Source organism: Brassica napus, chromosome A4 (assembly GCF_020379485.1).
Source record: "Brassica napus cultivar Da-Ae chromosome A4, Da-Ae, whole genome shotgun sequence".
NCBI classification, from domain to species: domain Eukaryota; kingdom Viridiplantae; phylum Streptophyta; class Magnoliopsida; order Brassicales; family Brassicaceae; genus Brassica; species Brassica napus.
Window position 1 is genome coordinate 14497433 of NC_063437.1, and position 13974 is coordinate 14511406.

A 13974-nucleotide genomic window follows, 5' to 3' on the forward strand; every position below is an offset into this window, starting at 1 on the left:
ACCCTCCTGATCCTCTGACCCTCCCGACATGTTCGGCGAATCAGATCTGTCGTCTCCACCTGTCTCTGTTTCATCATAACAGCTGCAAGGTCTTCTCTTTTTAATTGTACAACAACAGTTTGCTCGGTCTGTTTGCTGCCTGTACCTCTTAGAGTGAAGCTTGTTAGGCATTTGCTTCTCCCTACTGTTGGTTGCAGATCTTGGATTTATGATTTTGTTTGGGAAAACAACGTTTTTTCCATGTTCTTAAGTTTATTTTCTAAATATATGGTTTATGTGATCCGGTTAAATGATTCTATTTGGGATGGAACCTAGATTAGATTTGGATTGCTTGCCTTCAATTTAAGGAACCAGTTACGACAATTACTTCAGGATGAAGATTTTGGTTGCAGATCTTTGCTTAACCGAATTACTCAAAATCGCCACGTTTGATGGCCGTATAACGTTTTTCCGGCGACTTTACGGACCTAGGCGGCGCGTTTTCGAACAGGGGGTATGATGAACCGACATCCCGCGGGCAGACCCGCAAAGCCCATGTACTATGCGGGGCGGGATTGGTCAGCCCTCGACAAGACCGCATCCCGCGCGGGCCTGTCCCGCTGAGACCCGTTTGAACTGAAGACCGCGGCGGGACGGGACGGGACGGGACGGGAAGACCCAATTGCCATCTCTACACACAATGAAAAGGATATTATTGTCATTACACCATCAATCTCCTACCAAATCTGCAAATATGAAAAACTTATGACCATCTGCCTAATTACCGACCACTTTTTGTATATACACCAAAATAAGCCTTTTATAAAAGCTAGAATTTGTGGTTTTTAGTTTTTTTTCTTTCTAAAACCACAACCATAAAATCCACATTAAATATTTTTGTGAACTCATTAGTTTAAAAGTGTTGGCATTCAAAGTCCTAAACAATCATAGCCTATTGTCTTGACATTACTGATTATAAAAACTGAGAGTTTCATGTTTAAAAACTAAGAGGAAAACATCAATTTAATATTTAAATTCATGGTAACCAAAAACTCCAATGTAGTTTTAAGAGAAAGAAAGAAGGAATTAACATACACACACGCACACTATCTCACAACACAAAAGACAACAACAAGCTGTTGAAACTTTTCCTCAAACAATTTAACCTCTTCGTGTAGAAACACCAAAAGGTTTGGAGAAATTAGTAACATAGGAAGGAGGATCCGAGGAGACAGGGCTGCTGCTCTTCAAGTCCCCGGTAAACAATCCAGAGTTGTTCATAAACTGAAACTCATCCATGGACTGCCTCATAACATGGTTAGTCCTCCTCTTAGCCTTTGTTGATTCAGTCATACTCATGTAACTCGGCTTGTTCTTGCTAGAGTTGTCTGAAACAAGTCCAGTGGTTACAGAAGCAGGTGTGGTTGAACCGGGACTAACATTGAAGTCATAACCAGAACTCGATGATGACATATGAGGAGGAGGTTTTGCAGATACCCGAGTTGTCACATTGTTTCTTCTAACTTTAACAACCTCAGGTGACTTCAAGTGTTTAGTAGGAGGCGTGGCTGCATCCGTAGCGTCCATAAGTCGAGTCTCCCATGGCCGAGCAGCCATCCAACGCTCCAACCAACTCCACCCCCAACTATTCTTATCAAACTCTTGACTTTTCAGATAGGAGATTGAACTGTTTGTCTTAAGGTTTGAGCTAGGAATCGACCTCCATTGCTGCAACAAAAAAAAAATCAAAAATTCAAATTCATAAAAATGAGATGAATAAAGTTGAAAGAGTTAGTTACCTTTTGAGCAAGAGCATAAGCCAAAGCGCGTTCTCTCTTAAAAGCACCATCTTGTCTCTGCTGCAACTTTGTCTTTATATCATCGACCGTTCCTTTCCTATCGCACCAACCTTCCTGAGAGAATATTATCAAATTCAAAAACAACAAATTAAACATTTTTTTTCAAAAAAAAAAAAGGATGAAAAAGAGTCAAAGACCTCGACTTCTTTCAAGAGATCAGATTTGCTTCTGTGTTCATCTAAAAGCTTTTGAACAGCTTGTCCTTGTACAGTCATCCTCACGCGACGAGCTCTCACACGTGCCTGAACTCGAACCAGAGCTTGCATGCACCTTAGAGTCACAGCAGCTTGTTTCCTCACTTGCCTCCCTCTCACTAAAGCTTGTAGCCTCACTATCCCTTTCAACGCCCTCAACGCTCTTCTCGCCTGATAAAACGAACAAAATCAAATCCTAAAGTCTCAAAAATTAATTGTTCTCTCAGTAACATTCTATTAAACATTCAAATTTAAAAAAAAAAATCATTTCTAATAAACACAAAGCTTTGAACTCACCAAGAAACCACGAAAAGCGGTTTGGATTCTGATAGCAGCCCATTCTTCTCTAACGGCTTTGAAGTCTTTAGGAGGAGCCCTGAGCACAGTTGCAACAGCTGCAGAGTAAGAAACCGAATCAGACCGCCCGTGTCGGATTCCCTTCCAAGGCGAGGCTAAATCCCCTGAAGGACTCCTCCATAGCTTCCACTTCTTGTTTTTTCCACTACTACCCTTTTCCTGTAAACAAACAAAATATTCTTAATTAAGCTTTTCTATGAGAGGAAAACTAACAGTTAATTAAGCTCTTTCTTACAGATTCATTTTTCTCTGGCTTCTTGAGACCCATGATTGACTTAACCCATTTTCCTGAAGCACCCATCTATAGTCGTAGATTGCAAAAAAGGTTTTGGCTCGAATTCGTAGACAAACAACAACACCTGAGATTTATTTTTTCAGGTTTTTAGTAGAAAGTCTGAGAGGGATAGAGAGAGAGAGAGAGTGAGTGTATTGGAGAACGTGAGCTTGTGGTGGTAATGGAGGGAGTGGTGGGTTAAAGAGACGTTTTTGAAATTTGAACAAACTTCAAAAATGGACAAGAGAAAAGGTTTATTAATTTTTAAAAATTAAAGTATGCTCGACTCTTTAGGCTTTTGTCTCTGATTGTGTTTCACACTTATGTACCTTCTCCAGAGTTGCATGCATTAGAAAAATACCATAAAAAGGCACAATATATATATAATATATAGTATTCATTTATTTATAGATTAGGCTTTTTATTCTTCTTTCTTTTCTACAAGACTCATGACTCATGTAATGCCCTGTTTTGTTTTATTGCTATTATTGTTGTATCATTGGATTCGAAATTTAAACTCCCAAAAATGTCCCAATCAGATTTGAACACATTATCTTCTATTGTAAAGAAAAACACATTCTCTTTCAAAAGCAATGCCCTTTTGGATTTTGTGATTTGTATGAATCATATGACGCATTTAACTAGAACTTGAGTAAAATGAACAAGACTGACACCCTAGTTTATCACATAAGAAATTGTTTTAAAATACTGCATTTTTAGTGTAAATACTGCATATTTTTTAGTTAATTAGATGGAAAAGATAGATAGAGTGTCTAATTAGATATATAACAAAAGCAAAGTTGAAAGGTGAATTATTCTAGTAATATTATGATTTATGTCATTAACTACTGTTTTCTCCTAATAAATTTTGAAATCTTATCTAAAATTTATTCATTTTTATCTTTTTTTCTATTTTGCATAAGAAAATCACCTCTTTTTGACCAAAAAAACTAACATTAGAAAATTTTGCAAGAATAAACCAATATTAGAAGAAGATTGAGATAGTTGTCACACCTTACTAACAACTTAAGAAAAGCCTAAATCCTAAATCAGCCATCAACATTGAAGTTAGACCAGAACATGAACCAAAGACGATTAAAGAGATTAAAAGTCCACGTCAGGTGGTGGATGTACTGATGGATTCACATCTTTATTGTTAATATTCAAACAACAAAACTTTGGGATATATGTAACAGTTTAGTTATTTGATCATTTTCTCAGATGGAACACTGAAGATTCTCTTTATCAAACAAAAAGCTGTTGAGAGTCAACTTATTAATCAACATTCTTAAATAATAAATTCAGTCTTCAGGTCAAAGATTACACAAAGTTCTACTAATAAGAACTTCAATTTACAGCCTTGCGGATTTAGCAAACCAAAGGATCCACTACAAATACAAAATGGGAGCTAAGAAGAAATAAACTTTTATTTGACATGAATTAAAGAACAAAGGATGTGAGAATTAATAAAGCCTTTTCTCACACCTTAAAAGTCATAAGACTCGTTTATTGTGGAACCAATTTAACAGCAAAAGCCTAGCAGTTCACCTGAACTCTAGGGCTTGGTATTCCCATGTATGCTAAGCGTGGAGAGAGTCTTACTCTAGGACTAGGCCTTGGTGAAGGAATTGGACCGTATGGTGAGGGGAAACGTGCAGAAGCAGGCGAAATCCGAGGAGACAAGCTGACTTGTTCAAATGCTTGTGACTGCAGCTCCATGGGATAATCTCTAACACACCCAATTCTTGGACCAACTCCACTGTTCCATTTGCAAGATAGCCTCTTCGACAGCTCGAACACCGGTCTTTGTGTCTCTTTCTCTTCTTCTTCTTTGTCCTCTGTAATGTTGGTTTCCACATGTTTATTTTCTGTTTCATCTTCTTTTGTTTCTTCTTCGTATTTGAACGACGAATATTCCTCATTCACAGTGCACCTCTACATTCAGATTTATAGCTTAGTGATCATTCTTAAGATTTTAGCATTTATTATGTGATAGAAATTTTGTTTTCCTTACCTTAACATTGGTGAGATCAACATTGTTCTCTTCCAGGAAACTTATGAACTCCTTGAAGTTGTCTTCTGTTGGTAGGTAGTGTCCACTGTACGGCCATATAGCCTCGAGGACACCGTCGCGGGCGACCAATCTTCCTGCAGCTGTTGTGGCGCCGCCAGATAAGAAACTAGAGTGCTGGAAAACGCCTTTCTTCTTCTGACCTACGTACAAGGTTCTAGTGGTGCTAAGTACGAAGATCGTCTTGGATTCTTCTGTTGAACTGATCAGAGTCATGTTCTGTTTGTACATTAGTCTCCCATCCTCTACTATCACCTCGTATGCTTCTCTCTCCATCTGCAAGTTGACGAATGAGTTAGATAAAAAGTAGGTATGCTGGAGTACTTTTTAGTTGTAGGAGAAAGAAAAAAAGAACTCACAGGTCCGAGATATTTAATGCATTGTTTTTGTAGAACATTTCTTGGGTGGTGTTCAAGATTCACGTCTTTTCCATCGCCAACGTCCAACCTTTAGTTTCAAGTAATAGGAAACATAGTTTAGAACATATCCATAACTATAGAAAGAGATAAAAAAAAAAGAGTGTGTTATATAGCCTAGGACTGACCAGTAGAAGAATGGTTGTGCACTCATGCTTGCTGACCAGACATCGTAATAGAAGTGCAAGTTGTGTCCATAACGATGGCGTGGGTCAATCTGTAAACGCAGAAAAGACACAACTTTAGATTAAATCCAAAAAAGGTTGAAGATTTGTTTCATTTCCAGATATATTTTTGTAGAGACTTACAGCTTCAAGCCAATGCTGAAGAGCTAACTTCTGAGCTTTTTCATCTTTTGACAAGCCTTTTCCAACCTTAGCAGCTCGTGTTCTAGCTCGTGCCCACTTCGAAACAGCTGTTTCATGTTTCTCCTCTTCAAAGAAGGAAACCGAGCTCAGTTTCAGAGCTGCAGAATCCAGAGTCTTCCACCTATTTAAACATTAAAAAAAAAAAAATCAACAACTTGAAACGCATTATTAACTGAAGCTAAGATAAAAACAAATATTCTTACTAAATAATGCAGATAGAATATTTCTAAACTCAAATGACTCACCAGAGCTCCTCAACCACAACCGCGCAATCCGCTAGGTTCCTTCTCGTCCGGTAACTCTTGTACACCTTCTGTAGCGTAGTTGCAGCTGCGTCAAGCTCCGCGAGTGGTCTTGGGGAGAAGAACACAAAAGGCTCAGGGGGAGTAATCGTGGGCTTCGTTATTTGGATTCTCTCGCAGGTTCGTCCGTTCAAACTGTTGCGTTTAGGCTTCTTCACGTCGACAACTTGATCATCTGCCTGGTTCGTCGTTGGCTCAGTCTTGGCTTCTGTTGGAATCTCCCAGCTGTTGAAGCTCAGTGACCTCTCCATACCGGCGGCCTTTGGAGAGTTTTCCGGCGCCTCACTCTTGAAACTGTTGGTTCTTGATGTCAAGCCGAAGGATCTGACTCCAAGAAAACTCTCGACGGGGTTCTTGAAACTGAAGAACTGGTTTGACAAAACTTCTTTACAAGCAGACACGAGAAGTGAAAGAGAAAGCCCCATTACCTGCACGCACGCAGTCGAATCAAGATCAGTATCAAACGTTGACAAACGAATCTTTCTCTAAAGTAATCAACCAACAACTTTCATTTAATATATTATTTTTTACTGAGGTCACTAATATCATCACCAACTCAATTATTGGTGCCAGCGATAGAGATAAATAAAATCATCTTATCCGGACATTCCAACGAACTTACTAAGAAAAATCCAAACACTATGGACAAAGCAAGATGCAAACATTAATTTTAATAATCAGGATATCTAACGTACCTCAAGAATTGCAGAGATACACCAAGAACAAGAAAACTCGTTACCAAAGACTAAAAAAGTCAAGTTCTCTCTCTCTCTATCTTCTACTCTAGAGAAAACAAAATGAATACGACTTCCAAGTAGAAGAGTAATAGCTCTATATATACGAAGTTGGATATGCGTAGTAGTGTGTAGTTAGTTGACGAGTATTAAATGGGGTAAAAAAGACTAAAAGTAGAGTCTTTGTTTTACAAATTGTTGAATATGAGAAAAAGCTTATAGTGAAGAAGATTCAAAGATGGTGCGTCTGAAAAACATATTAGTTTTAAAATCATATTGTAGGAACGAAGATTTCATTTTGTTTGTTAACCCATTGTATTGTTACTTTTCCGTAACAAAATAACAAAAACATGATAGAAAACGGAGTAGGAGGCCACACAGGGGAACCCACAGGGGACGCAGGGTAATTCAATGGTAGCTTCGCCGAATTTATTATTTAGAAAAGGACAATTTATTTTGACCAAGAAAAAGAAAAGGACAATTTATTAGTCTACAGTTTACTTTTTCTGGATTTAGTAGTTTCTATCAAATCTTATCTGAACTAGATTCGGTGTCGCGGATAACATGTTCAAATTAAGAAAATTTATATTTTTGATTAGTAGTTTTTAATTTAAGAAAGTGTTTGTTAATTTTGTGTGTCGTAGATTTAACCATAGAGTTTTTGTTTGAATGTGATGCGGCGATCAGTTTTTCTTTTCTAAACAAAAGTAAGTTTGAATAATATATTGTGTTGAGCAATCAAATTTCATAGGAGAAAAGAGTATTTTTGAGTATTGAGTGGTGTCGTTTGCTATCAGGCTTAGGATAGCAGTTTATTCGTCTTTTAGAAGCGTTGTATGATATCAATGTCGGTGTCAAAGTAAAAGTGCGATCCTGATGTGGTTGTGAGTGATAGTTTTCCTGTAAAAGTGTAATATTTGTAAGCATTTAGTTTGACATAAACTTTTTGTTTAGTTTATTACCTTCATGTAACCTTGGAATGATACTTGTGATGATTACGATTTGGTTTTTCCTGGTAGATATGCGATTTAACTCCCTGAAATTAGCCGCCTCGTTGTCCCATATGGTTAGACGTACCATTTTGGATCTACAAAAAATTATTGTATTATATATTTATTGCTTAAAACAAATATTATTTAATAAAATGTTAGTACCTGTGTAAACGCAATCCATTCCAATCCAAAGAGAACGTTATCCAGTTCACACAGTTCAAAACTAAATAGTTTGACAGTATAAATAAGTAATTGTCCAAAGGAAATAGAGTTTGGTAGCTAACGAAAAGGAATAAAAATAAGATAAGACGTAGAGGATGTCTGCGAAGTATATTGTGAATGGTCTTGTAGAGATGGCATTTTCTATGGCGAGCGGGCCTATTATTATAAAAGAATTTTGTTAGTACAGATTCATTATTGAGTTCGGAGAGTTTTGGTCGACAGACTTACTGGTTACTTGCATCTTATGGTATAGAAATTTGTTCGTGATTTCGAGGAATCTGCTCTGGGTGAGCATCTGATCGTGATTCTGGGAAAGAGAGAAAGTAATTTAGTATTTTTGGATTGTGTTGTGAATTGTGTTGCAAAATAATATTTTTTAGGGGAGCGAGGTAGACCGTTGTATATTTCTTTGTAGATTATGTTTTTAACCCTTCCTATCTTTTGATTTTTTCCTTGTATAATTTTGAGGTCTGACTGGGTAATAACTCGGTAAAGACCAACATAGAGCTGTCCATGGATGAAAACGGGTTGTGGCAAATACAATAGGACACATTTCAAACTCTGGCCCTAACTTTTGTTAATTGTCATTGCGTAACATAGCCTGATTGGAAATTGCCGCCTTTCAAGGGTGAATGGATGTTTAGTTACTGATTCCGATAGTATGATTCTTGGAAGGTCCACTTTATGTTCAATATGAGAGCCTGTAACTATTTCACCTCTAATAACATGCTCACCTAGGTAAAGAACAATCAGACATGTTCCATTGCATAACCCTTTCTTTTGATTTAAATTCCTTAGAAGCATGAAAGGGGCACCCATTTTCAATATAAGCTTATTCCACTTTCAATGTAGTTTTTAATATATCTAGGGTATTAGTGTCATTTTACTTATTAAATTTAGTAAAATGAAATATTTTAGTGTGATGTGGTTATTTAGGGTTATAATTAACGGGTGGGGATTTGAGATTTAGATTTAAAATTGTATAAAATAAAAAATAAATATTTAAAATTTTCAAAGTAGTTTCAATAACTAACGACATAATTTCTATATATATTATTCATTCTCATTATGTATACTATTGTAATTATCATAAAACTACAAAATAAAAGCTAAGAAAAGTTTGTACGTAACATCATGCAATGTTAGTAACGTAATTTTTTTTTTTAAGACAAAGCAGATGGAAAGTTTTATGAATATCATATAATTTTCATTTTTTATATTTTAGTTCTTCAGTTTTCAGGTCAGATGTTCTACTACCCTTAACAAAAACAAAATATATTTTAATATTATTAGATTTATATGTTATATGTTATATTCAAATACTAAGAATCATATATGGAACAATAAACTTGCTATATGTATAAAAAATGGGCTGGGCCTGCGAATGAAATAGAATCGACAAAGGGCTGGGCAAATGGGCTGGACTGCGAAACGGGATCGAGACAGCTGCACGATGGGTCAAAAGGGCTGCAAAGCTGATAAATTTTTTTAAAATCCAAGCCCAGTCCAGAATGACATGGCAGTTTGGTTGGATGAGAATATTTGTGCCTATGTGGCATAGCTTAAAAAGCCACAATTTAGCTGCTATTATATAGTAGGATTGGCAATAAAATCTATATCAACGCAGAAATTATGTATAATAATATTTGGATTACCTAGGCTTTTAGCCTTTAGGGGTTGAGTAAACATTAAATAACACATATACTACTTTAAAATCTTATACTTATTTCAATAAATGAAATATTATTCTTTGTTTATTAAAATTTATCAAATACTTGCTTTTTTACATAATTTAGTTACTTAGTATTAAATAAAGTTCATGGAAATGAAAAATATAAAATAAACAGTTATCAGTCAAACTTGCTTTGTGCTTGAGCCAAAAAAAAAGAAACTTGAATCTTCTTGAACCTGGACATTTTTAGGAGATATGTAATTTCCTGGAGTTGCTAAAAAAAAGGTAGTTTCCTGGAAAAAATCTTTTTGGTGGCTTGATAGATGCTGATATCACTCATGAACTAATTATGAAAAATTGGATGTTGAATGGAAAATATTTCAAATAAGATAAATATGAGCTAGAGTAGATTTGCCTGATTTACTGAATGTTGGTGCATGATATGACGTCTTTAATGTCTTCTAGATGATTTAGTATTTCTCCTGGCTTTTGTCTTCAAAGTTTTGATAACTTATGGCTTTGTAATGAACTATGTACCTTACTTCTAAAAAGAAGAAAAAAAATCTGTTTGTTACTTTTATTTTCTATTCAAAAATGAAATAATAAGTTGTTTTAGCAAAAAAAAAATGAAAAATGAAATAATAAGTGGATTTACCCAAAAAATGAAATAATCATATTCCTTATTATATTTTTATTTATTAATCGTAAAATAGAATAGTAGTAAAACTCAATTCCATTTTAGAAAATCAATTTTGAATAAATAACGAAGTTGCACATCATACGGTAGGAGGTGCAACTCTACTAAAAGACAAATGAGTGGTTTCATATTTGGAAAATGTTAAAAATAGGGGCCAAAATGCAATAACTGAAAAAACTGTAAGAAAAAAGAAAAGTGTTTCCGTTTCTCGTTGTGCATCTCTCCGCCTTCTCGCTATCGCATCTTTTCTACTCCGTCTCCGTGCGCCGTCGGAGATTACCATTCAAGTCCGGTTCATCGCTAACTATATTTCCGTAAAATTTACAGTTCTCAACTATTGATTTTTTTCTTCTGCTCTGTCTGATTGGATTCTCCAAATTTGCAATCTAATTTACTAAAATCATTGATTTGTTTTGGTCTTATGAAGATTACGGTGTGTGTGATAATGTCTTCTGCTACTGAAACCGTAGAAGAGCAGCAAAAGCTGCAGATTTATCCGACTTCTAAAGCTGGTGTTTCCCCCTTTTGGCGAGGTTTCTCAAAGCTTAACTCTTTAGCTGACTTTGCAAACTGTTGTTCCTTGTATTTAAACTGTTTTCTTGTCTCTCAGACAAGTATGAAAGAGATGCTAAAAAGTATTGGGATATATTTTACAAGCATCATGGAGATAGAGTAAGCCCCTTTTTTATTTTTATTTTTATAGTTCATTTCTATCTCAATTCACATGTAACTGAACTAAATAGCTAGAGATTGTTTTGTACTATAACACTACAACATTGGTTAATTTTGGTGGATATTTGATCATATATATTTTCCCTTTATTCATTTGTTTCTTGAATGTGTGGTGGATATTTAAAGGTTCTCAAGATCTGAAACTGGTGATTGTTGATATGTTTGAGGGCATTGCTTTGTTTGTATGTTTTGAGCTGATCTTGCGTAAAGTTTCTGCAGTTGGTTGGTGCTTTGTGAAACGTGAGTGTGAGCTCACTGTGCAAGTTATATTACTGTCGTTTACATGACATTCTCTTCTTCTTTATCAGTTTTTTAAAGACCGGCACTATTTGGACAAGGAGTGGAATAGCTATTTTTCTGTGAGTAGTGAAACCAATTCTTCGGGTATCTTTCTCCATTACCTATTCTAGTCCTGAGTTTGTATTATTCTCTTTTTTTTTTTGTTTTCAGGCTAGTGGAGAAAAGGTCATTCTTGAGGTAATCACAATTCACAGATCCTCAAACTGTTCCTAATCTAAGTAGGTTTTATTAACTATTATTCTGAGTAATTCTGGTCTTGATTTGCAGGTTGGCTGTGGAGCTGGAAACACCATCTTTCCGTTGATTGCTACATATCCACACATATTCGTTTATGCTTGTGATTTTTCGCCACGCGCTGTTGACTTGGTCAAGGTCGGTCTTCATTCTTCGTTTTATGTTTTTGCCTTTCTTTCATTGATTTTTCTCTTTGCTAGTGAGGTCAATGATGTAAGCTTTTAAACGTATTAGATGGTGTACGGTTTGACGTATGCTTCACAGTTTTGTTGTTTACTGGCATATGTTGAAACTTGATCAGAGAGTGTTATGTAACTTCAGGCTCATGAAGAATACACAGAGACGCGCGTGTGTGCATTTGCTTCCGACTTGACCGGGGATGACCTTGACAAGCATATTTCTCCATCTTCTGTTGACATTGTGACCATGGTAATTTCATAACAAAAATATAGTATATTACTGTGTTATTTACTAGCTAGAATTTTATATTCTTTATAGATATCTTAATTGATTGACTATTTTTTTTGTTTCTTAGAGCATTTTCCTTTCTCATCATGAACTATTTACATCTCATGTGTTGAGCAGATATTTGTTTTATCTGCGGTATCCCCAGAGAAGATGCCTTTCGTATTGCAGAACATCAAGAGAGTACTTAAGGTATCAATCAAATTTGTTCTAATCCCCAGAGAAGATGCCCTTCCTTTACCATCTTGTTGTTCTTTTGTTTTTCAGCCAAATGGGTGTATACTCTTCCGTGACTATGCTGTTGGTGATCTTGCTCAGGTTTGATCCCTTTTAGTTATTCCCATCGTTGTTTTATTGAAATTCAGCAAAAACACTGATCAATACATCATAAATTGGATAAACATTGGAACGTTACGTTACAAGAGAATATTAAATTTGTAGTCTGGCTTGCCTTTTGAGAAGAACAATCAGTTTTTTATGTGTTTCAGTGTATGTTTTAACAGGAAAGGTTTTCTGGGAAGGATCAGAAGATCAGCGACAACTTTTATGTCAGAGGCGATGGCACTGTAAGTTCTTTCTTTCCTTTTTCTCTTTTGAAGTATGCATTATTTATTTTTGGTAGAACTGTGATGATTTTTTACCTCTCTACGCAGCGTGCATTCTACTTCTCTAATGAGTTCTTAGAAACTCTGTTTGGGGAAGAAGGTTTTGAAGTTGAAGAGATCGGTGTTTGCTGCAAACAAGTTGAGAATCGTTCGCGAGAACTGGTCATGAATCGTCGCTGGGTCCAAGCTACTTTCCGTCTATCAAACGGCACCAAACTGGACCAATCTGAGGAGCACGAGAGAAAAGAGGTTGTTGATAGTACCGACATTGACATATCAGATGGTCTTGCAATGGAAATGTTCGGAGCCTCCCCTTCTACTCATGAGGTAAAGAGACTTTAAGTATATCTCATCCTTTTCACATATTTTGTCCAAAACTTGTAAAGTTCATCTCTCTTTTTTCTTCTATGAATAGATGAGCGAGTTTAAGCTAAGGGACTCTACTTTCAAAATCAAACTCTTGTCCAAAGAATATCAACACACTTGCAAATCTACGGGGTTGATGCTATGGGAGTCAGCTCGGTTCATGGCCTCTGTTCTCGACAGGAACCCAAACATTGTTTCTGGAAAACGGGTGTTGGAACTAGGCTGTGGCTGCACAGGGATTTGCTCCATGGTAGCCGCCAGATCAGCTAACCTTGTAGTAGCTACCGATGCAGACACAAAGGCACTTGCACTACTAACGGAGAACATCACAACGAATCTCGAATCTTCTTTACTTGGAAAACTGAAAACAGGTGTGCTTGAATGGGGAAACAAAGAGCATATAGAAGGCATCAAAAGTTTAGCTTCTTGTGGAGGGTTTGAAGTTATCATTGGGACAGATGTTACCTATGTAGCTGAAGCCATTATACCTTTGTTTGAAACTGCAAAGGAGTTGATGTTGCAGAAAGTGGGAGAGGTTGAGGAGGAGAAGCCAGCGTTGATTCTTTGCCATGTTTTCAGAAGGGTTGATGAGCCTTCTCTCTTGTCAGCTGCGTCTAAGTTTGGGTTCAAGCTTGTAGACAGATGGGCTATGAATTCGAAGGAATCTCCTGTTGGGAACATCGTTGACCGTTGGTTTTATGAAAATGATTTGGTCGCTGAGATACCAAGTTCGGCTTTGCATATTCTCTACTTTCAGATGGAGTAGCCTTGGAGATTTGATAAGCCAAGTTCTTATGATTTTCTCGTAGAATCTCAATCAATGAGTTTTCTATTTAATTTTCATTAGTGAGTGGATTGCGTTGGCTGATCTTGTGTTGTTATCTTACAAGAATCTGGCCTTCTTTAAGAGTGACGATTACAAGTTCTAATTTACAACATCTCCAAAAGGTGGCAGTAAAATTGCACGGATTAGTTATATTGTACTTGGTATTTTGGAAGATTTTTGTTTTTGACATATAATTTCCATTTTACAAATATCAATCATGAAAACTAAAACCCCTTTATGCTCAAATAAGAATCGAGGCAATGGTTCGTGAAGTTCTGTACTACCTTAACTTGTCTGAGATTTGTCCAA

General features: G+C 36.3%; 3 protein-coding genes across 4 annotated transcripts; 1 reads left to right on the forward strand and 2 right to left on the reverse strand.

Annotated features, from left to right (window-relative positions):
- Positions 1-975: 975 nt before the first annotated feature.
- On the reverse strand, positions 976-2945 carry LOC106449981 (protein IQ-DOMAIN 6-like). Its single transcript, XM_013891636.3, has 5 exons — positions 2625-2945; positions 2330-2548; positions 1976-2203; positions 1779-1892; positions 976-1707 (listed from the first exon to the last, which is right to left on the reverse strand). The coding sequence occupies exons 1-5, from the start codon at positions 2688-2690 to the stop codon at positions 1141-1143; spliced, it is 1194 nt and encodes a 397-aa protein (XP_013747090.2). The 5' UTR covers positions 2691-2945; the 3' UTR covers positions 976-1140.
- A 983-nt stretch (positions 2946-3928) lies between these two features.
- Positions 3929-6863, reverse strand: LOC106446791 (IQ domain-containing protein IQM4). Its single transcript, XM_013888582.3, has 7 exons — positions 6516-6863; positions 5764-6248; positions 5459-5639; positions 5279-5367; positions 5094-5181; positions 4678-5010; positions 3929-4598 (listed from the first exon to the last, which is right to left on the reverse strand). The coding sequence occupies exons 2-7, from the start codon at positions 6243-6245 to the stop codon at positions 4200-4202; spliced, it is 1572 nt and encodes a 523-aa protein (XP_013744036.2). The 5' UTR covers positions 6246-6248; positions 6516-6863; the 3' UTR covers positions 3929-4199.
- Positions 6864-10244: 3381 nt separating this feature from the next.
- BNAA04G15360D lies at positions 10245-13859 on the forward strand. Of its 2 annotated transcripts, none has more exons than XM_022718202.2 (12): positions 10245-10424; positions 10565-10670; positions 10748-10809; positions 11178-11228; positions 11320-11346; positions 11437-11541; positions 11725-11832; positions 11989-12060; positions 12136-12186; positions 12372-12434; positions 12522-12800; positions 12889-13859. In XM_022718202.2, exons 2-12 carry the CDS (start codon positions 10583-10585, stop codon positions 13603-13605), a joined length of 1623 nt encoding a protein of 540 aa, XP_022573923.2. In that variant the 5' UTR covers positions 10245-10424; positions 10565-10582; the 3' UTR covers positions 13606-13859. The 2 variants fall into 2 exon arrangements, with proteins under 2 accessions (XP_022573923.2, XP_022573922.2); XM_022718201.2 differs by having other exon boundaries at positions 10290-10451.
- The last annotated feature ends 115 nt before the right edge of the window (positions 13860-13974 follow it).